The following is a 20,933-nucleotide window of genomic DNA, read 5'->3' on the forward strand; positions in this document are numbered from 1 at the left end:
GTGAGGCGGAGGATAAATCCTGCGGTTGAGTCACTGGACCAGTCAATAATCTGGTTGGCTACCCTACGCTGGGGGAAGTGAGAGAGGCGTAATCATTACAAAGGGGACATTTGTATGAATATAGTGTAGGGTGTGTCTGCACGCGTGTAGTCTGCTTAAATGGGGGTATGTATTGGTTTGTAATTCTCGCCATGTTACGCCGTCTTCACGTGAGAGGGTCTTGTGTGGAGGTGGGTATTGTCGTCTGTTCAACCTGTGGTGTTGTAGAATGGCGTTGTATTGTAAAGGCACGGGCTCCATGGATGCGGCCGCATCCCTCTCCTGTGGCGCCCGGGAGGCATGAGCTGGGGCTACAGCGTGCGCACGCTGATTTCCACAGAGGGACTCGTGTCCTGGAGTCCACACTATTTCAACACACTATGTCCGGGAATTGGGAGGCTTGTTTGAGGAGTCGGTGGGCGATTGAAGATATTCTGCCTCTCCCGTAGCTACGGCAAGATGCCTGGGAGTCAGTAATAATTGTGACGTACTCGTTGGTCAGACTAGAGGTGATGGCCAAGGCGGTGGCTGTCTCCTCCGCTACAAGGGCGCTGGCAGTGCGGACCGTCATCGAGACCACCTCTTGTAGGTTATAGTCGACAACGCTGGCCGTCATGGCTGCTTTTTGGGGGTACTGCGTGGCATCTGCGTATAGTGTGGTGGGGAGACTGCCATATTTTGTCTGTAGAGCTTTTGCGCGAGCTTGGCGACGATCGGCATGATGTTCCAGGTGCATGCTTCTGGGGATAGGGGCTACCTTGATGTGCTCCCGGAAGTTGGGGGCCAGATCAATTGCTCGTTCGTGGCCTTGGCCATGTGTGGGGTAGCCTAGGTGCTAGGACTGTTCTTCCTGTTGGTGTGAGGGCTAGGCGTTCCCGTTGGCTTGTGAGGTTGGCTTCCATAATTTCTCTTATAGTATTATGGACTCCTAGGGCTTCAAGCTTGAGTGTCGCTGTTCCTGGTGGTAGGCCGAGCGCGTGCTTGTAGGCTTTCCGAAGAAGTACGTCTAATTGATCTATCTCCTTGGGAGTGAGGGGCAAGTACGGGGCAGCGTAGGCAATGCGGTTGATTATCAGGGCCTGGACGAGCTGTATTATGTCTTCTTTCAGTCCGTATTGTTTGGTGGTGATGCGGCTGACCATTCGCATCATTTGGAAGGTGGTTTGCTTGAGACGCTGGATGGTGTATGCGCCTCCGCCGTCCTGTTGTATATGGAGGCCGAGAATGCGAACGCGGTTTACTGTGCATAACGCTTCGATAGCCTCTAAGACCAAGTGAGAGGCGGAGCGGTGGCCGTTACATCTATGGTATAATTCAATGCGTAAGCGATGGGTACCGTTGTTAAACGCCCCCCCCCCCCAAAAAAAAAAAAGAAAGAGAAAGAGAAAGAAGCTTCCATATATAAACAGAGTAATATAAATATATTGATGCAAAGCAAACAGCTTTTGTCTCCAATAGCATGTTTTTTTAACTCCCTTTTGTTGTTGGCTCGCAGTCCGATGACGACTACCTCAAGGGCGTTTAAGGAGCAAAGGCGGCGGCGCACCCAGAAGAACGGTAACCTATGCTTTATTGTTTGACTATATCATGCACTTCCTATTGTAACTTAAGGACAAAGAGTGAAAATTATTGGCAAATTGATGCAAACATTAGTGTGGCAGTAAAGGAAACACTAAATCAATCTAGACTGATAAAGCTTACTTTCATAACTCTTATTAGAATAAAAGGAACACCAATGTGTCATGTTATTTCGAATTTGGCGCTAGAGCTCCAGCACTGCTACGTCAATGTGATATCATGACTTTCGAAGTAAAATTGCTTATTTTAACCGCTGTTAATGGAGCTTGTTTAGTTTAATGGTTGGCTATATTTAGTACACAATGTAGTCTGTCTTTACGGATAAAGAATTAGCTATACCAGAGCAGGCATCGTCAAAATCTATGACGCCTTGGTTAGATGTTGCGGAAACTTTTTTCGGAGCGTGTTTTTTTTTTCTTCTTCTGGCCTGTCAAGTCTCATCTCACTGAAAGATGACTTCCGTGGTATTATGGAGAGAGTGAGAGAGAGAGAGAGATAAATGGGGTGGGAAAGGCAGGGAGGTTAACCGGAGAGTATTCTGGTTTACTGCCCTGCACTGGGGGGATGCTAAGAGGAATGAAAGACGGAAAGATGAGCGGAGAAAAAGCAGACAAAAAATAAATAGAGCCGGTTGGAAATGCCCGTGCGAACTAGAGTCTCTCTAATATAGCCCAATCGAACGTAAAAACAGAAATTTAATTTAGTAATACAGTTAAAATATTTTTGTTGTCTTTAGCGTCGCTTCAAGCAGAGAAAAGAAGCCTTATAACACATTTTTTACACAACACAAGAATTCGTAGTCTCTATTGTCTATTTAATGAATTTCTCGAGCGTGTAATCAAGCCAACTTGCCATTTACTTAGGGGACCTGAGGTAACCGAGAAGGGATCAAAGGCTCATTCGAGCCAGCCGGCTGACACGACCGCTTCATCAACCGAATGAGTGGGTAGTGATGGCATTTCCTCGGTTGCCTTTCGTGACGGATGGCTGTACAACGTTCATCCAGGGCGCACGCGAGAAACCAGAATGGTTTGCGAGCTCAAACAAACGACGTATTGGAAACGTCCGGAAACGTTAACCCACCTCCATGGTGACAGTGGTGTATATCTCGTTGTTGTCGTAGTACCATCTCGTGGGGCAGGTGATCCACTCGCTGCCGCTGTCAGTGACCGCCGAATCATTGCTACTGTATTGGCCATCGGGCTGTTGCCGGAGTATCTGTAAAGGTTGAAAGCGAATTGTGAGGATTTGTTTCACAGCACTGGGGATTTAAGAAGGGCACACCCTAACATTTAGCGAGGGCTCCGACTGCTTCATTGGCTTCACTTTTGTATTTTGTCAAATATCTCGAGCACGCAAGAGGATCCGTAAGGTGCTTCGTATATTTGTTTTAAATGTTCCTATGTAAGCACTCAGACATCCTAAATATTGCTGACTGAATGGCGACAAGATTGCCGTCTCTCGCAATTATGCTAAGTAACTTCTGAGAACTTCGTTAGCTACGGAACCTAGTGGAGGGGCTGGAAATGTTTGCATCTTGCGATTCAACGTCGCTTTCTCGATGGACTCGACAATACGACACCTAACCGGATGCAAGAAATTCCAGATCCCGGAAAGGAGAGCACTATGGCGCTATGAGTGATAAATGTGACGTATCACCTTACTTTCTATTAATGTGTTACGTTCTCAAGCGTGCTGCATAGGCGGCGCCAGCGCTACGTTGAGTGTGCATACTCACTTGGCAGCGGCCTCGGGGAAGCTGCTCTAAGTCCACGGGTGGTGTCGAGCCGTCGCCGGTGTAATTGAGGAAGCACCACTGGCTGGCTGGCGTGATGTGGATGAACACTTGACCGAAGTAGCAAAGTGTCGCGTGCCATGCGGACAGCATCAGCGCTGCGGTGACGATGGTCTTGTTAAAGAGACCATAGCCTCCAATTTCACGCAGAACCTTCTCGAACTCCATGGTCGCCCCTCACTGTCACCTGAGCGATCCACTTCGTTCTTCGGTACTAGACTGCATGGGTGAAGTAGAAACGAAGGCCGCTCAATGAATTTAGGCTAAGGGTAATGTTTTCGCGATAATGTGCGCGTCCTTACGCATCACTAAATTGGGTGACTCACCGAAACGTAAGCCCTATAGGTAAGTTTCAAGGGAACCTTATCTAGCATGATTATACGTGAAGCTTTGCCCCAATATGACTACATGCATTTGTTGAAGTAGCTATGTTTCACCTGCAGATGCTGTCAGTGAAAACAATGACATCGCAATGGGGAAACAAAGTTGGTCATTTTTTCCATCATACTCGTTTCCGGTCGCTTAGCCAATCGAGGTGAAATGAAACTGGGAGCTACGAAAGGGATTGATAAGAAGAGTACGGCAACCATGTAACAGACCACGCATCCTTGTTCTCCGCTCCTTGCTCTCCGAATTCCTTACGTTTCATTGTTTCGTAACGCTTATGAAAATGAAATATTTGGAAATTAGAAGAATACACAGCGCATCAATCGCTTTTGTATTTTTTATCTTTTACGCCAAGCGTTTCTATAGGAAGCTGCCTATTGTATGAAGATGGTAAAACTGAGCTACTTAAAGCTAGGCCAGTAGGCGAAGGCATGTGGCACACGATAAGTAGCGCTTGTGCACACTGTCTTTAGAAGCGGCAAGCCTACAATCCACTTGGTTCTTACTAATGTTCCGATGTTATAGTGTGTAGACCAAATGCGGACTATTGTTCTCACAAAAGCATGCCACTTGATGTTGACCACAAACGAGGTGCAAGTCGATTTCCTCTCCGGGGCGAGAGTTTTCCTGGAAAGCTATAGGCGTAGTGCGCGTAAAGCCCCTTAAACTTCGTAAAGTACTGCCCCGCTTTGAAGAATGCCGCTTCCTCCTCGCGCGCTGGCCTAGGCCAACACCGCGTCGCTATTGGCCTAATAGCATCACGTGGGCCCTCGCGCCGTGCCTCAGCGCCATTTTCGCTCGAGAAGCGTCTACGGAGTGGCGAAGAGCGCATTTGGCGCCGTTGCTACGCTCGAGCAGTGTAGGCGGCGCCACGGTCAAGGAGGGAACGTGAAAGAGAGGAGAAACGAGGAGGAGTGGAGGCGGAGGAGGAGAGTGTCGCTGCTTTACGAAGTTTAAGGGGTTTTAAGTGCGCGCAGACGGACGCGCCACTGGCGGCGGACTTGCTAAATGCACTCGGGAACGGAGGCAGGCGGCCGCCGTACTTTTCTGCATCGTTGCAGAACTTTTCTGCATCGGCCTCCTCCTTATAGAATTTGTCGAGGGATCAAGTACATTAATAATAACCGCATTGCCATTGCAAAAGATTCTGCAAACGAATTCTTGAACGTTACGCATCGTCAACGCTTGTAAAATATGTCATTCTTCATAAAAGCACATGCTCGTATGTCTCAAAAATTGTGCTCGAAATAACTTATGAGTGCTTCCATGTTTTCTGTCTATTTAATACATAAAGAAAATATCACACGAATTTTAGAATTATATCGGTTTGAAACCAGCAAAGCAGTGCATGACGCTGATATGAAAAATGTAAATGCCATGAAATGAACAAGTTTAGGACAAATATTTTAATGAAACTTTGTTAACCGCCCTGCTTTTCTCTCGTTTGCACCTTTCGCTCTGTGCCATTCAAGAACCTTGTTTACATTTTTGTACACATGCAACGACCAGGGGAAGATCTCAATGACGCTGTCCTTTGTTAGAATGTATTGCGCAGGAGCTGCTGTCATCGGTTGTGTATTGGGAGCAACCGCACCGAAATTAAAGTCGCAACAGTGAGTGCAATAAAAAGCAGGAGTTCTGCAACATATTCGAGGGCGAGTGAAATGAAAGTGAGCCAATGTGAATTTATGATAACGGCGTACTTCATTCAAAAGTAGTATCCATGAGCATTTAGACATTTGTCCCACTGACTAACGAGTCACGTGATTTCCGTCTCCCAAAACTCCTTGGGTTGCTGCTTCAAAAGACTGTAACTGACTCTTTCACGTCATAATCCGACACGAATCTGGTTCCCTTGGGCTGTTTTCCTTTTCAAATGATCCAAGATTTGGAAGTCACAAGGCGACAGGTCTGGGCTGTATGGCGGATGTTGTAGCGTTTCCCACTTGATCTTTGCCAGTTTTGTGTTAGCCACATCAGCGACGTGGGACGGGCATTGTCGTGGAGCAAGACGACCCCATTCCTCAAGTTTCCATGTCGTTTGTTCTTGATTGGGACACGCAGCCAATCCGACATTCTACAATATCAGAAACGATTGATAGTCTCTCCAGGTTTAGCAAATGGCCGCTGACAACTAAAAAAAGTCAACAACACCTTTTCGGCGGAAATGACGGCCTTTGCTTTCCTTGGGGGGGGGGTGAATTCAGACGTTCCCACTGTTAGCTTTGCAGTCCTGTTTCAGGCTCGTAATAGTGGCACAATGATACTACTCCGGTTAAATTGCAGACAAAAAGTCGTCACCCTCATTGTGATACCGGATTGGATGAGTCAAGGCAGCGCCGAACCTCTCCGTCGTCTGGTGGGGATTCCAAATCTTGAGCATCCATTGCGCACACAATATCCGATAACCGAGGTGTTCATGAATTATGGTGTGACCTGAACCGTGACTGATGTTCACACGCCCTGCCAATTTATCGATGCTTGTCCTCCGTTCTTGTCTAATCAGCCTTTGCACTTGTGCTGGGGTGCCTGCACGGTGGCTATGGCGCGGTCTTGAATCGTCTTTGCAACGTTCATGTCCTTTGAACCATTGTCTTCAACGCTTCACGGTTTCGTCATCCTCCGGCTTAGAGCGCGGCGGCCGCGAGGAGAAGGAAAAACGGCGTTGCGGTTTGAAATTTGAGATCTTTCCGCGGCGCGTATAGCAATGTAATTCTTTGCAAACACGATCGTTTTGGCGCAATGTATGATGTGCGCTCGTCGGCTCAAACTGGCCAGGTCTGGTGAGGGGCCCTTTGAAGAACCTTTATCCTCACACCTGAGTGTCACTTTTGTAAATGACAGATGACTCTGTGTCACGCGCATGCCTCGCGCATAATGAACCGAACCATTATTGCGCGGGGTGGGTTGGCTCACTTTCATTTGACTCGCCCTCGTACATTATGAATGCGAATATACCATGAAATATACAAAAAAGGGCAAAAAAGTGTCACTGGAAACAAAGTTCACTGTACGTATACAGAAAACCTCGCAACAAGAGGTTTAAGTATGCGTATAAGTCTCCAGTAAATCTACGTATCTAAGGAAAAGTCACTGCATATAATGCGTCAAACAAGACAAATAAACATCTTGCGCAACAACAAATTCACAGATCACAGACCCATTTCACTCGACTCCCCTTGATGTACCGCGCGCGACAGGAGGCGGCGAACTTCCTCCCCGCTTTTCTCCTTTGCGCACAGAAAACTGAGCCACCATAATAGGTTCACCCATGCCACCCCCGCCCCCTTACGCTTTCACTCGCACATACAGCAGGTCGCGCGCGGTCGCGATGTTATCGCCCTTGGACTTTATACGGAACATGAGGGTGACGTTGACGGCAGGAATGCGCCTAGAGTGTCCATATAATTGCTATCGCAATAACAGAAGAGTATCCGGCAACTGAAGCATCCCGTGGCCCATTATTTTCCGCTAAAGATGAAGTAATAAAACTGAACTTTCACCATGCGACAATTTGCTGCGCCGCAACAATGCCTTTTTTTTTCTTTTGTGGGGCGGAGGCCCGCAAATGAAAAAAAGAAACGCAAGGAAAGCACGTTGGCCATAATCTAATGCCTTCTTTGTGCACCTGATGTGGCTTCACAATTACGAAACAAGTTCGTTATTACTCTGCTCGAGGAGACTTTGACGGCACTTATTCGGCAATGTCATGTGTATTCATCGGTAGCAAGATCGCTACAATCTGTACCGGCACCTCATCGTGCGGAGTCATTTGAAATATAAGTCTTCCCGAAGAACACGTGAGACGCTTGGTCCACAGAGAACCATAGGCATACTGCTCGGTTTTCTACACCGGCGAGAAAAAAGTTTGCTGAGAGGTTGCGCGCAAGCGAACGCGTTGCAATCCGTCGATTCCCCGCAGTGGGGGCGGCGTCTGCTAGCCAGAACGCGTCCAAAACTATGCCAGGCGAAAATCCACTAGGCCAGAGAAAAACGAACGCGCACCGAAGCGCGCCGCGCGGTGGTCGGGGCAACAAAAGAAAAACGCATGCGCTCAGGCTGGGGACGGCAGCACGCGGGTAGCGAGAACAAAACAAAACAAAAAGAAAGAAAAAGAAACTTAAGAGCCTCAATGTGTCCTCGCGAATAAAAGTAAATGTAGAAAAATAAATAAGATCATAGTTACCTTTGCTGGCTTTAGTGACTTGACAGGGATGATTTGGGGCAAGTGAAAAAAAATGTTGATATTCTTTTATGTGACATAATGGCACAAATGAACCACCACGACGCTCGTCTCATCGAAGCTCGCTGCGTGCTTTGTCAACTTGTCTGATAGTGTGTTAATTTGGCTTGTCTCGTTGTATGGTCCGATGTACGACTTTAGAAAAGTCAGTGAACCTTTGACGTCAAAAGTTTATAACAACATTAAACCCACAATGTTCCGGAGTTGAAAATCTAAAGCACTACTTTGGAAATGTCGATGCACCATTCGCATCAAAAGTTTATGAGAACTTTCTACCCATAAAGTTTCAGAATTGAAATCCGTGCGCTCCGTAGATTCCGCGGCCTTCGCAATATGCCGCGACGAGCCCGCTCGCCATCAGAACGCCCTTGAAACGTTGTGCTTGGATGGGGCTCCTTGCGTTACGATATGTGACTCCCGGTGCATGGACGTTGCCGCGAAATCCAGCCCGATTTCACAATGTTCGCGCTGAAATGCCTTTTCGAGCGTGAAAAGAACATTTTAGACAAAATCCAGCATGATTTCCGGCGCCGGGGTTTGTTTTGGTCGGCGGCGCACGACAGCACGATCAAAATCTTTTGTTGGGGGGTGGGGGTGGCTGAAGCCCCATAAGCCTCCCCCCCCCCCCCCCCATGGCTAAGCCCCTGCATGCTAAGTTCATTGGAGTGAGATTTCCCGCAGTGCGTTCCAATAAAAGATAAATAAAGGTGGGGGGGGGGGGGGTGACAACACTGTTACTGAGCTTCTGTGCCATTTAGTCATTACTGTAAAATGTTGTTATATGTAATGCTGTGGTAACTCGTGTGCAAATCGTGAACTCCGTCCTCAACAGTACTGTTCACATCAGATAAAGCTGGGAACACAAGGTCAACAACTTGGTTTAGAGTAGCAGTCTCCCGTTTTCTTTACTGCTACTGTTAATCTTTACCAGGTGTACTGACCGGTATAAATAACGAACAAGCTCCAATTCCGTCCTGCCTCGGAGCAGATATCGCACAAGGAGAACATACTGACGGTGAATCCTGCTGCGCTCTCACACTGTTAAACGCTAGCTGTGTCTCGCTTTATGTCATGCACATTTCACGGTGGTTTGCAGATTAAATATCATTACTAAGTCCACCGTGCGCACCTCACCTGGACCTGTTGGCAGCCGCAGGATGCTCCATCTGTGAGTACTGCACTTTGTACGATTGGACACCATAACTTATTTGCCTCTCATTTTTTCTCAGGTGCCACTCATGACACGCAATCTTTCTCTCCCCGTAGTATATAGTCCTTTATCCCCGAGGTCGGCAAAATTAGGATCCTAGGCATGGCCATCGAAAAGCACAGAATAAACGGCGAAACCATCACCCGTCTCACTGCAAAGGCGGCCAACGCGATTCGACCTCTCAAACGAGTCACTTCCCGGAAGGCTGGCATGAGAGAGGAGTTCAATCCTTCATCATCAGCCACGTCGTGGACGTTGCAGCCTACCACAGATGGCTGCAACATGAACGTAACAAAATCAACGTGATCATCAGAAGTGCGTACAAGACGGCGCGGGGCCTGTTTGAGTCCACGAGCACGACCCGCTTTTTACAACTCGGAACACACATTCAGCTTGAAGAAATAGCCGAAGCGCAACGGACCTCTCAAATGGAGCGGCTGTACATGACGAAAGCCGGGAGGAAGTTACTGGATGACCTGGGAATAGGACGCTCGAACGAGGCGGAGATGAAGCTCCCCGTCCCCGAAGAGGTCCGACGCCAGACCGGCATCCACCCCATACCCAGGAACATGAATCTCGACTTCAACAAGGGAACAAGAGCGGCGAGGGCCAAGGCTCTCATCGACCTGCACGCCAACGACGAGCACGCGCGGTACGTGGACGCGGCCGAATACTAACGGAGCGTCTTTGCAACGGTCGTCATAGAGGCGTCAACCGGCGTCACGAGGACAACAGCGAGTGTGAGAAGAGCCGGAGCGGAACAAGCGGAGGAGGTAGCAATCGCCCTGGCCATCGCCGACCCAGACTGCCACACGGTACTGAGTGACTCGAGACAGGCGGTGCGAAACTTCGTCAAAGGCCAAATCTGCAGCGAGGCCGAGCGCGTACTGCGACAGGCCAAACTGCAAGACAGAAAAGTAAGACTCAAGTGGTTCTCGGCGCACGCGGGCGACGCGTCGGAACGCAATGAGAACCACAATGAGACGGCACACGCAGCGGCGCGAGCGCTAACCAACCGCGCCCAAGCGACAGACCGTCCGACGTGCTTTGGAGCCAAGGACCGCATTATGAACTATAACGACGTCACGAAGGCCTACCGCCTGGCTCGCAGGACTCTCCCACCCCCGCATCCGAGGCTGAGTCGAGTGGAGGCGGTACTACTGAGACAGCTCCAGAACGGATCGCTACCGAGCCCGGGACTGATGGATCGCGATGTACCCCGAGAGATACCCGACCGATAGAGTCTGCCGGAGGGAGACGGCAGATTACACGCACACCTTTTGAGACAGCAAAAAAAAAAGTCCAGAAGAAGCAAGATCAAGAACAATCCCACAGCGGCTCGAGGCAGTCGTGAAGAGCTACGACCAAGACCAACAGCTCTGGGCCGTCCAGCTGGTCCTCGGGGCGCTCGAAAGGCAATGACCCAGGGAGCCGGCAACGGCGAGCGGAGACCCGCGCCGAGCAACGGCAACCTCCAGGAGGACGTAGGCCCTCGTCGGGGCGCGCGAGCGCCCAGCTGCAGGCGCAAACAAAGTTTGCTCCAATCCAATCCGATCCAATTAGCGGTCTTGTTCACTGTTACTGTCCATTTTCGATAGGTGGCCTCTACACAAGCCTCTATTCGTGTTCTGGCCTCGCACAGCTTCTAACAGCAGCGGAATGTGCCGAAGATGGGTTTTGCTGCACTCTTGAATTATTCAGTACGACCTGCACCTCAGTAAATGACATGAACATTTCACGAAATGAGCAGATAGAATACCGCCACACAACATGCCAAGCGTACCTTGTGAACCTCAGCTAGACCAGGACCCGTCCACATCTTCATACAGCTCCAGCTGTGAGTACTGCCTAAGACGACGCCATACCGCCAATCTCACGTCTCGATTTGTTGACAGAGAGAGAGAGAGACAGAGGAAAGGGGAAAGGCAGGGATGTTAACCAGAGGGGAAGATCCGGAGAAGCCGCTACTGTTGACACGGAGTACTGCTCTGAGGATTGTAAGCTTAAAGAAAAAAACGCATTTTCTGGTTGGAGCTAAAATATTTTTTTTCACTGTTGCTCTCTCGTCGACAATCCGGCTAAGCACAGACCGCGAACAAAACACAGCCTTTTCGGACGTCGAACTGCATCCCGCACAAGCGGAACATGCCGACGGAGAGTTGGGCACTGGTGCCGTTTTAAATACCTGCTGTGGCTTGTTTCATGTGTATGCCTTTGTATGTGGCCCACGGATACTGGGCCGTCACACAGTGCCTCTCCAGTGCACCATTCCCTGCCGGTAGCCTTATGGAGTTGAAGCCGTTAGTCCGGTCCCTACACTACCTACTTTTTGCAAATTAACGTATCTATACGATGTTGAATTTTTATTTTTTTTACAGCTTCCAGTGTAGACATTCAGTCCTGCTATCAGCAAGGTAAAGGACAGCGGGAAAAGAAAACTTTCGTTTTAGGCAACTTGTTGTTTTAAATTCATCCCACATTTAGTATATTTGTTTAACAGGTAGCGGCTGCGCGGTTTACGTGCAACATAGTTCTTCACCGCGTAACGCAAGGCCTGCCTATGGCCAAGACATCAGCCCTAATGACGGAAATCTTTTTGTATTGACGTTTCTCAAGATTTCTTACTAAATATAGTTATTTATTTCTTCAGGACTTTGCTCGAACGGTCTCATCTATGCACAAACCATCGCCGCTCTCCAAGCCGAGATTAGCGACATAAAAACCAAGCTACAAAGCACAAAACGGCAGATGTTCCTGTCACGACGAGAGAAAAACAGAATGCTGAAGGAGAACCTTGTACTGAAGAGGCAGTTGAAGCAGTTTATTGCCCCTGATAAACTCGAAGCTATGGAACGAGAGACCATGAAAGGAACACGGTGGAAGGAGGCAACAATTGAAAAGGGCCTAAAAATACGACTTTCCTGCTGTTCAAGAGGCTACAATGTTGTCAAAGAAATCGGCGCACCGTTGACTACAGAGAGGACCCTCCAGAGGCACCTTGAGGGGTTCAAGCTCCTTCCCAGAATACTTCAGGACATCCTTCGTGCGCTTCGTGACAAGGTATGTTCACGTTCTGTGATAGGTTACATTCTTCTAGGCGCTTTTGGTGGTGGACAGTAGAAGGAGAATTCAAAAGATGATGTTTGTAAAAAGTAGTAGGCCTGTAGGCGGCAAGCCAAATTTGAAATCTCCGGCTCTCTTTAGTGGAAGAGAGCCCTACAGTCACATCAATTTTAAATAAGTTTTATTTAAACATAGTGAGCTGCTCGGGCGCACGCTATAATTTATACGTTTTTTCCCACAAACACTGCCGCGCTGACCTATATTTGACAGGTTACAACAAAGAACAAAACTTTTCTGCAGCGTTTCCTTTAATTTTATCAGGTGGAAAACACGCAGAACTATGAGGGCCACGCAGTCCTGATGATCGATGAAATGCAAATCGCACCTGGCCTTGCTTTTGATCCGACAACAGGCACTGTGATCGGAAAGCCCACTGTTCCATTGAGCGATGGGTCGCTTCCATAGGACACCATGGCTACGCATGCTCTTGTTTTTATGATGGGAGGCGTGACCACTCGCTGGAAGCAGACAGTCGCGTACCATTTTTCAGGAAACTCTTTTTGCAGTGCGAGTGTAGAAAGTATCATTTTTGATATCATTGGTGCTTGCGAGGAAATTGGCATAATTGTCGACGCTGTAGTTAGTGACATGGGAGGCGGCAACCAAGGCTTGTGGAAACTGTTTGTTATTGTCGTTGGCAAGCATTCTAGACGCAGAGTTTCTTGTAAACACCGTTGTGATCCCAACCGAAGTCGATATTTCATGGCAGACACTGCACATTTGCTTAAGAATTTACGGAATCACCTCACTCGTGGGTAGTCCTTGTCATTGCCCGAAAAGATTGCCCAAAAGAACCGCTTGCCATCCACTGAAGTGAACCTCGAATACGTAAAGCAACTAGTGCAGGTTCACTCAGAACTACAGCTGAATATTGCGCCACATCTGGAGTCAGCTTGTCTGGATCCAGGCCATTTCGAAAAAAAAAAAATGAAAGTGGTATTTGCATTTTTTTTTATTTAACTATGACACAGCCACGGCCTTGCGTTTTCTAGTGGATAGAGGCGACTTGCCAAAGGATGCATTCATAACAGTTTGGTTTTTTGAAGTGGTCTTCAAATGGTTCAAAGTGATGACATCCCGAACTACGAAACTCGCTGTTAGCAAATTTGACGAGCAAAAGTACGATGAAATACTTGTGTTCCTAAGGGAAATTATTGTTCTCTTGGAGTGCATCCGCATTGGTGACGCTAAGAAATGCGCCTGGAAGCCATTCCGGACTGGCATCATCCTACGCAGTACAGTTCCCCTAGAACTTCAGCGTTATTACCTTGTCACAAAAACCTACAAGTCGCTCGCCGATCCGGCTGCCAGGCGCAAGCCGACGGAACACAGGGGTCCGCTTTACGCTTCGCCCTGGCCTACAAGCGAGAGGTCTCTGTGCAACATTTATTTATTCAGGGTTGGTCAGCCCGAGCAAGGCGCCCGTGTATCGGTGCGTCGGCAATCACGAAGCAACCCGTTGAAGGGGGATAACAAGCATTTAATCATACACAAAACTGATCACGGACAATAAGGGAACAAAGAACTCAAAGTAGGAACGAACAGAATTGGCGAGAAGCACACACAATTGGAAACACGACCAGAACATACAATAATCAGGCAGGGTTACAACAACAGTAAACAAAGGAGTTTAGAGGCACAGGAGTCATTGAGAGTTAACAGAACAAAGAAGAAGAGGACAAGCCGGCGGACAGACCATATCGGAGCGCGGCGAAGAACGGGGACGGCTCGTGTGGCAGTCGTTGCGGCGATGGCTCGAAGGCGGCAGGCCCGGTGCGATGAAGCGCGCGCCTCGCCGTCAGGAATTCGGCCCCGCACGCCGCAAAGACTCACACAACCTTCTTCGCTGCCTCTTTCCAACCGACTGTGTCCCTTCCCACCGAACTGCTAACGAGCTGGCGGAGGGAAGACGCTGGTTAAAGACAGCGCTGTGCCCAGCGGTTATTTACGGGCGTTTTTCTCGGCGCCACCGAAGACAGCATGTGCACTGTCGATTTATGGCCCGGCCGTCTCCGCGATCCCGACCAGCGGAAGCGACCGAACAGTGGACACAGGGCGCACAACTCGCTTCACCGTGCGCTTTGCCTGCTCCACTCTGGTAATCTTACACCGCGGCCAAGCCCCGACTCCGTCGAAGGGGAGAGCGAAGCCGCCTCCGAAGAACAGCCGCTTGCGCGATTCACAAAGCCGACCGTCTCCAGATGCCCCTCGACCCTGGGCAGTCCTCTCCGCCCTCTCTCGCGGCCTCTTCCCGTAGCCTCGGAACGGGATGCCCGAAAAACGCACTCTAAAGAAATATATATACAGCATGGTTGGCGCCGGTCTGTGACACTGCTCGCCGCTCAAGAATATTACAGCGTAATATTTTACTAGCCACAGGCCAGCGACAAATCACACACAATAACAACAGGAAACCTATGAGCGTCGAACGTCAGAGCAGGAAGGTACTCTCAAAACTAGTGTAGAATCTACGGACGCACAGGTGGATATGCACACTTCACGGTTGCATTGTCCAAGAAAAAAAAAGATAGTCCAATCCCAATGGCATGAGGATCTGGACCCAGTCTCATGGGCACTGTCAGTTCTCTGGCACTGTCAGCTGACGCGCACCCACTGCACTCGCGAAGTCCACAGTATTGTCCATACTAAGAAGCACATGATAACGCACGGCAAAAAGACAGCAGCCACATCGTACTATATCATAGCTGCACAAAGCTAGACCTAATGCCTCCATACAGAACACATGGAAGAACATAATACAGAACACTGCATGAGGTCGTCAGTGGCATGGATACACAGAAGCCCTGACATTGAGAAAAACAAACATCATTATACAGTGATAACAACACGCCTCCGCGAATTAGTCTATCCGACTCCTATAGTCTGCTCCTTGATTAGGCCTTCCCGGCTTACGTTATCTGAATTCTCCGACACCCGAAGGTCCCTTAACGGTCTTTTCTCACGGGCTTGCGATCTCGTCACTACGGCGTTTGCATGGTCACCATACGAGTCTGTGATAGCCGAGCGCTCGCCTCCAGCAGTGTTGCACTCCTGCTCAGCGCTAATACTCCTTGAGGGTTGTACTTCTTTCGAGGAGGGCACAGTCGCGGCCATCGTATCCAATCTCCAGTCGAGATCCGGATCGGCGGCATTTCTAACTCCTTCAACGTTGCCGAGTACCAGGTCATAAAGGGGATCCTTCATACACTTCGCCCGAAGGCGGCCCTTGAAATAAGGTGTGTCCACGCTGATCCAAGCCTCTGGAAGCAGGAGAACCGACCGATCGAGGAGGTACACGGGAGAGTTGGATCCTATGAGATCAGCCTCCTTGACCAGACTCCTCCTTACTATTACTGTGCTGCATCCTGTGTCTCTAAGGACCCGAACCCTTTGGTTACCGACCACTCCGGTGACTACTGGAAGTTTCTCATTAACATTTACGGGCTCATCTGTCAGGCCCACGCCAACGACCGGGACCTTTTCCCCATTCTTCAGCTCAATGTATCCGTTCTCAATGCACAACGACGCTGATTCTTCTGCCGTGCCCTTTGGCTTGTTTGGACCCTTCTGCCAACACTTCCAACTAGTGTGGCCGCTTTTGCCACACTTGAAACATTTCAGAGGTTGGTTGTTGCCCTCCGCTCTGCCCACGCGACAGTTTTCGGCTCGATGGCCGATACGAGAGCAAAGGAAGCATTTCTGCACTTCCTGATCCCTCACCTGCACAGCTGACTGGCTCCTGTCTTTCCTTTCAGCTCTTTGTTCCGCATCTGTTGTAGCTGACGGCTCTTTCCTCGCAGCTGGACGTCTTGCGAAATTCCACCATCCATGCGCGTCTACGTAATGCTCCGCTCTTTCTATCATTTCGTGAAGAGTAGCATCTTTTTTCTCTTTTAGGAAGAGTTCCAGTGGTGCCGCGCAGCTTGAAAGGAACTGGTCCTTCACCATCAGCTCGAACAGATCATTGTATTCCTTCTTGGTGTTGGATAGCTCGACCCACCGCTCAAGGAAATTCGTGAGCCGAGTAACAAACTGGGAGCACGTTTCCCCGTTCATAGGGGATGCACCCTTAAACTTTTCTCTAAACCCTTCCTCGGTCATTCTAAAACGTAGCATCAATGCTTGCTTTAACTTATCATAATCCGTGCAATCTGGCGCGGACATCCTGCTGAAAACGCTCAGTGCCTCACCGCTCAAACACAGGCTCAATGTAGTGGACCACTGGTCTCGTGGCCAACCTTGACCTCGAGCCACACGCTCAAAACGCATCAAATACGCGTCGAGGTCATCACGTTGCTCATTGAACACAGGCATAACTTTGTGCGGGTTCACTTTGCTTCCCGGCATAGCCCCCCTCTCTTCCGACCCGGACCTAGTGTCCGTTTCCGAGGAACTGCCGAGTTGCTGCCTCAGCAACAACACCTCCTTTTCTTTTTCAAGCAGAGCCATTCTTAAGCTGGACTCTTCTCTTTCCCTCTCGAGCTTTAATTTGGACTCCTCCTCTCTCATAGTCTTTTCGCGTTCAGCTTCTTCCCTCCGCCAAGTGCGTTCTGCATTGCGCTCTTCTCGACGTCTAGCTCTCTCTTGCTCTATCCAGGAAAACAATTCTTTACCTTCGAAGCCGAAGCTCCGTCCCTGATCAACGAGTTTATCAAACTCGGCCTCAGCCATCGTGCTCAAAGAAACAGTGGACTTCTTGCCACTAGCACGACCCCTCAAACGAGTTCCTTCGTATCCTCAGCACCGACACGCGGCTGACCAAGTCCTGTCGCGGACGCCAATTATTGTCACAAAAACCTACAAGTCGCTCGCCGATCCGGCTGCCAGGCGCAAGCCGACGGAACACAGGGGTCCGCTTTACGCTTCGCCCTGGCCTACAAGCGAGAGGTCTCTGTGCAACATTTATTTATTCAGGGTTGGTCAGCCCGAGCAAGGCGCCCGTGTATCGGTGCGTCGGCAATCACGAAGCAACTCGTTGAAGGGGGATAACAAGCATTTAATCATACACAAAACTGATCACGGACAATAAGGGAACAAAGAACTCAAAGTAGGAACGAACAGAATTGGCGAGAAGCACACACAATTGGAAACACGACCAGAACATTCAATAATCAGGCAGCGTTACAACAACAGTAAACAAAGGAGTTTAGAGGCACAGGAGCCATTGAGAGTTAACAGAACAAAGAAGAAGAGGACAAGCCGGCGGACAGACCATATCGGAGCGCGGCGAAGAACGGGGACGGCTCGTGTGGCAGTCGTTGCGGCGATGGCTCGAAGGCGGCGGGCCCGGTGCGATGAAGCGCGCGCCTCGCCGTCCGGAATTCGGCCCCGCACGCCGCAAAGACTCACACAACCTTCTTCGCTGCCTCTTTCCAACCGACTGTGTCCCTTCCCACCGAACTGCTAACGAGCGGGCGGAAGACGCTGGGGGAAGACAGTGCTGTGCCCAGCGGTTATTTACGGGCGTTTTTCTCGGCGCCACCGAAGACAGCATGTGCACTGTCGATTTATGGCCCGGCCGTCTCCGCGATCCCGACCAGCGGAAGCGACCGAACAGTGGACACAGGGCGCACAACTCGCTTCACCGTGCGCTTTGCCTGCTCCACTCTGGTAATCTTACACCGCGGCCAAGCCCCGACTCCGTCGAAGGGGAGAGCGAAGCCGCCTCCGAAGAACAGCCGCTTGCGCGATTCACAAAGCCGACCGTCTCCAGATGCCCCTCGACCCTGGGCAGTCCTCTCCGCCCTCTCTCGCGGCCTCTTCCCGTAGCCTCGGAACGGGATGCCCGAAAAACGCACTCTAAAAGAAATATATATATAACATGGTTGGCGCCGGTCTGTGACATACCTGGACACCAAAGGGTTTCTCCGCGTTCTGTTGAGCCGTTTTGGCCAAGACGCGCTAGAAAACGTTTTCTCTACACTGAAGTCAAGAAACCCAGTTCCGAGGCCGCTTGAGTTTCGCTCTGCACTTAAGGCGGCAACAATGGCGCAGTTCCTTAAACCAAACAAGAATGGCAGTTATGCTCCCGATTCGGGTTTTTTTTCTTCTTAGTGTGAGAAAAGAACGCGAGCACTCCACCACTAACGAAGAAGCTGAAATAAACCTCCCTGACGACATCACACTACTAAGTGTGCCAGAACAAAAATCATTAGAATGTTTAGCTGGCTACGTAGTAAAGAACGCGCAGAAGAGTGCATCTGCATGTTTCGCGTGCATGGAAGCGATGACATGCAACAAAGCTAGAAAGCTCACGCAGCTGAAATCATATTCAGAAACGATGCAGCTGGGTGTACCATCACCAGCTCTTATACAGTTAGAGACAACAGAAGGCTTATTTCGAGCGAATAGCGATGCACTTATTCAGAATCATACAACTCTTGCGCAAATAGAAGCTTTTGCTTTGCAAGGTGTAATGGCAGTTAACTGATTTCCTGAATGCCACAAGGTTGCCGACCAAATACTGCGAGTGTTTTTACGAACAAGGATGCACATCCTTCTCGGGAAGCAAAACCAACGAGCAGATGAAAATTGAACCGCGATAAAATGTTGATAAAATTGAACCGCGATAAAAGCCGCAGCATCGGAAAAAAGATTGCAATTAGCAATGTAAAATAACAGCAAGTAGTTCTCGGGGTTAGAGGAAGCTGTACATTTTCTTTTCGCTTGGTGTGTCTTTTCTTTTCGCATTTGCGCTTGGTGTGTCGTTTCTCACGTCCGTGCCGTTTTTTGTCGCGCAATATCATTTAAGTAATGGATTACCAACTTGCCCGGAATGCTGCTCTCATTAAGTTCTTTTCAAGTTTACTTTACCTATTACGTACACCCTGCACTACTCCGCGCGTTTGAGTTTTTTTGCCTGAAAAGTATGATAGGGAATCTGTTGCATTAAGCAGCTAAGTACGTCGTTGCCTATTTTAAACATATTCTTGGATATTTCAATAAAAGATGAATAACTTCAGTCAAGCTGTTTATGAAAATCTGACGTTTGGAAACCTACTCGCATTCCTCTTCAAGGTGTAACTGCAGGCAAGTTGTAGCGTGAGTTTTTTATGCCCACGTATGGTCAAAGGCCATAACAATTCGTAAGAACGGAGAGTGGCGAGAGCTTAGATGTTCGGGGAGGTTGAGGACCGGTATGAGATGAGCGTCGGGCTGTCGATGTCGGTTCCACGGAGTGGTTCCTTGCTGGATACGCACATAGCGACGAGCCGATCGCTTCTCTGCTGGCACTCCATAGTGAGCTAGCACGCCGCCACTACGAAAATCTTCACCTCGACTGCATTGCCACGCATTCCGGAGCACCTGTGTGTCATTTTTCTCTCTCATCACGTCCCAGGGCAGCCCGGCGCCCGCGACTGGCGAATCAGATGCTCTGACGAAATGTAAAACTATCCGTGGCCGAACGTCTCGTCTCGGGCAGCCGGCCGGGCTCTAAAGGACTTTACGCCGTCCAGCTCCTTGGAGCCTGCGCTCGAATTCCACGTACCAAAGTTCATAAGCCATACCACCGCGTTCTCTCACCATACCATAAGCCATACCCCCGCACGGGAGATCACGCTCTCTCTATGGTGCACACCAAGCAGCCAGACCAACCGCAGCAATCATCAACACGACCTGCCCTCATTGATGCATCTCTGTATGCCAACTGGACTCCGCCGAAGTGAGGCCACCCTGCTTTATCGCTTATGGCTAGGGGTGGCCTTCACGAAATCCTACTCGTTTCGCATTGGAATGGCCGACAACGCTCTCTGCAATGCCCGTCTTTGCGAGGAGACGATGGCACACATTCTGTGCGACTGTCCTGAATATAATGTTCAGAGACAGTCCATGGCGTCCGTTCTAGCGCACCTGGACAATAGACCATTGTCAGTTGCAACCATTTTCACATATCGCCGACAGAAGACATCGCAGCTGAAGGCGACGAAGGGACTACTTCGGTTTATGAAGGATACGGGCTTGGACAAGCGGCTGTGACAGTGATGTCGCGTACCGCGCAAGAGTGACGGGCTGTAACTGACGATGTGTTTGCTGTGTTATGTGCTCTCTCTCTCTCTCTCTCTCCTCCCATCTTTCATCCCCCCCATCCCGCTCCCATGTGTAGGGTAGCAAACCGGTTAGGCTAAACTGGTTAACCTCCCTGCCTTCCTTCTCCACTTTTTCCTTCCACCGCGTTTTCACCGTCGGAAGCCAGGCAGGCAGAGGAGGAGTGAAGCTTTGTATCAAAACGCGCCTTTCGAGAAAAAAAAAAAGCACTCCGCTAGCGCCCTTGCACACACCACCTCCACCGTTTACAGCGCAAAGTGATCGCAGTGGAAGGAGCTTCGATAAAGCAGCGCAACGTCGGTTATTCTAGTAACTCATTTATGAATCTCTCCTGTCATAAGCGCAACAACCAAATCCTCCAGGCGCACATTGCACTGCGCGCCAAAGGGGCGAACGTTGGGAGCGTCTGCTAGATGTATCCGACCGAGGTGCCGCCACCGTCGACGCCCAGGAGGAGCCGAGAGAAAGGGTGCCGGTATAGGAGAAGGAGAGAGGAGATGTCATTACCTTTA

General features: G+C 49.6%; 1 protein-coding gene across 1 annotated transcript in view; it reads right to left on the reverse strand.

Moving 5' to 3' along the window:
- LOC126541540 (organic anion transporter 3-like) overlaps nucleotides 1-20,933 on the reverse strand; it is a 53,583-nt gene that overhangs the window by 21,751 nt on the left and 10,899 nt on the right. The window contains exons 2-3 of the mRNA XM_050188345.3: nucleotides 3,356-3,631; nucleotides 2,701-2,835 (exon numbers count right to left, since the gene is read on the reverse strand). Of these exons, the coding sequence (XP_050044302.2) occupies nucleotides 2,701-2,835; nucleotides 3,356-3,580 (360 nt within the window). The 5' untranslated portion in view covers nucleotides 3,581-3,631. The remainder of the gene's footprint in view (nucleotides 1-2,700; nucleotides 2,836-3,355; nucleotides 3,632-20,933) is intronic.

Source organism: Dermacentor andersoni, chromosome 2 (genome assembly GCF_023375885.2).
Source record: "Dermacentor andersoni chromosome 2, qqDerAnde1_hic_scaffold, whole genome shotgun sequence".
Lineage (NCBI taxonomy): Eukaryota > Metazoa > Arthropoda > Arachnida > Ixodida > Ixodidae > Dermacentor > Dermacentor andersoni.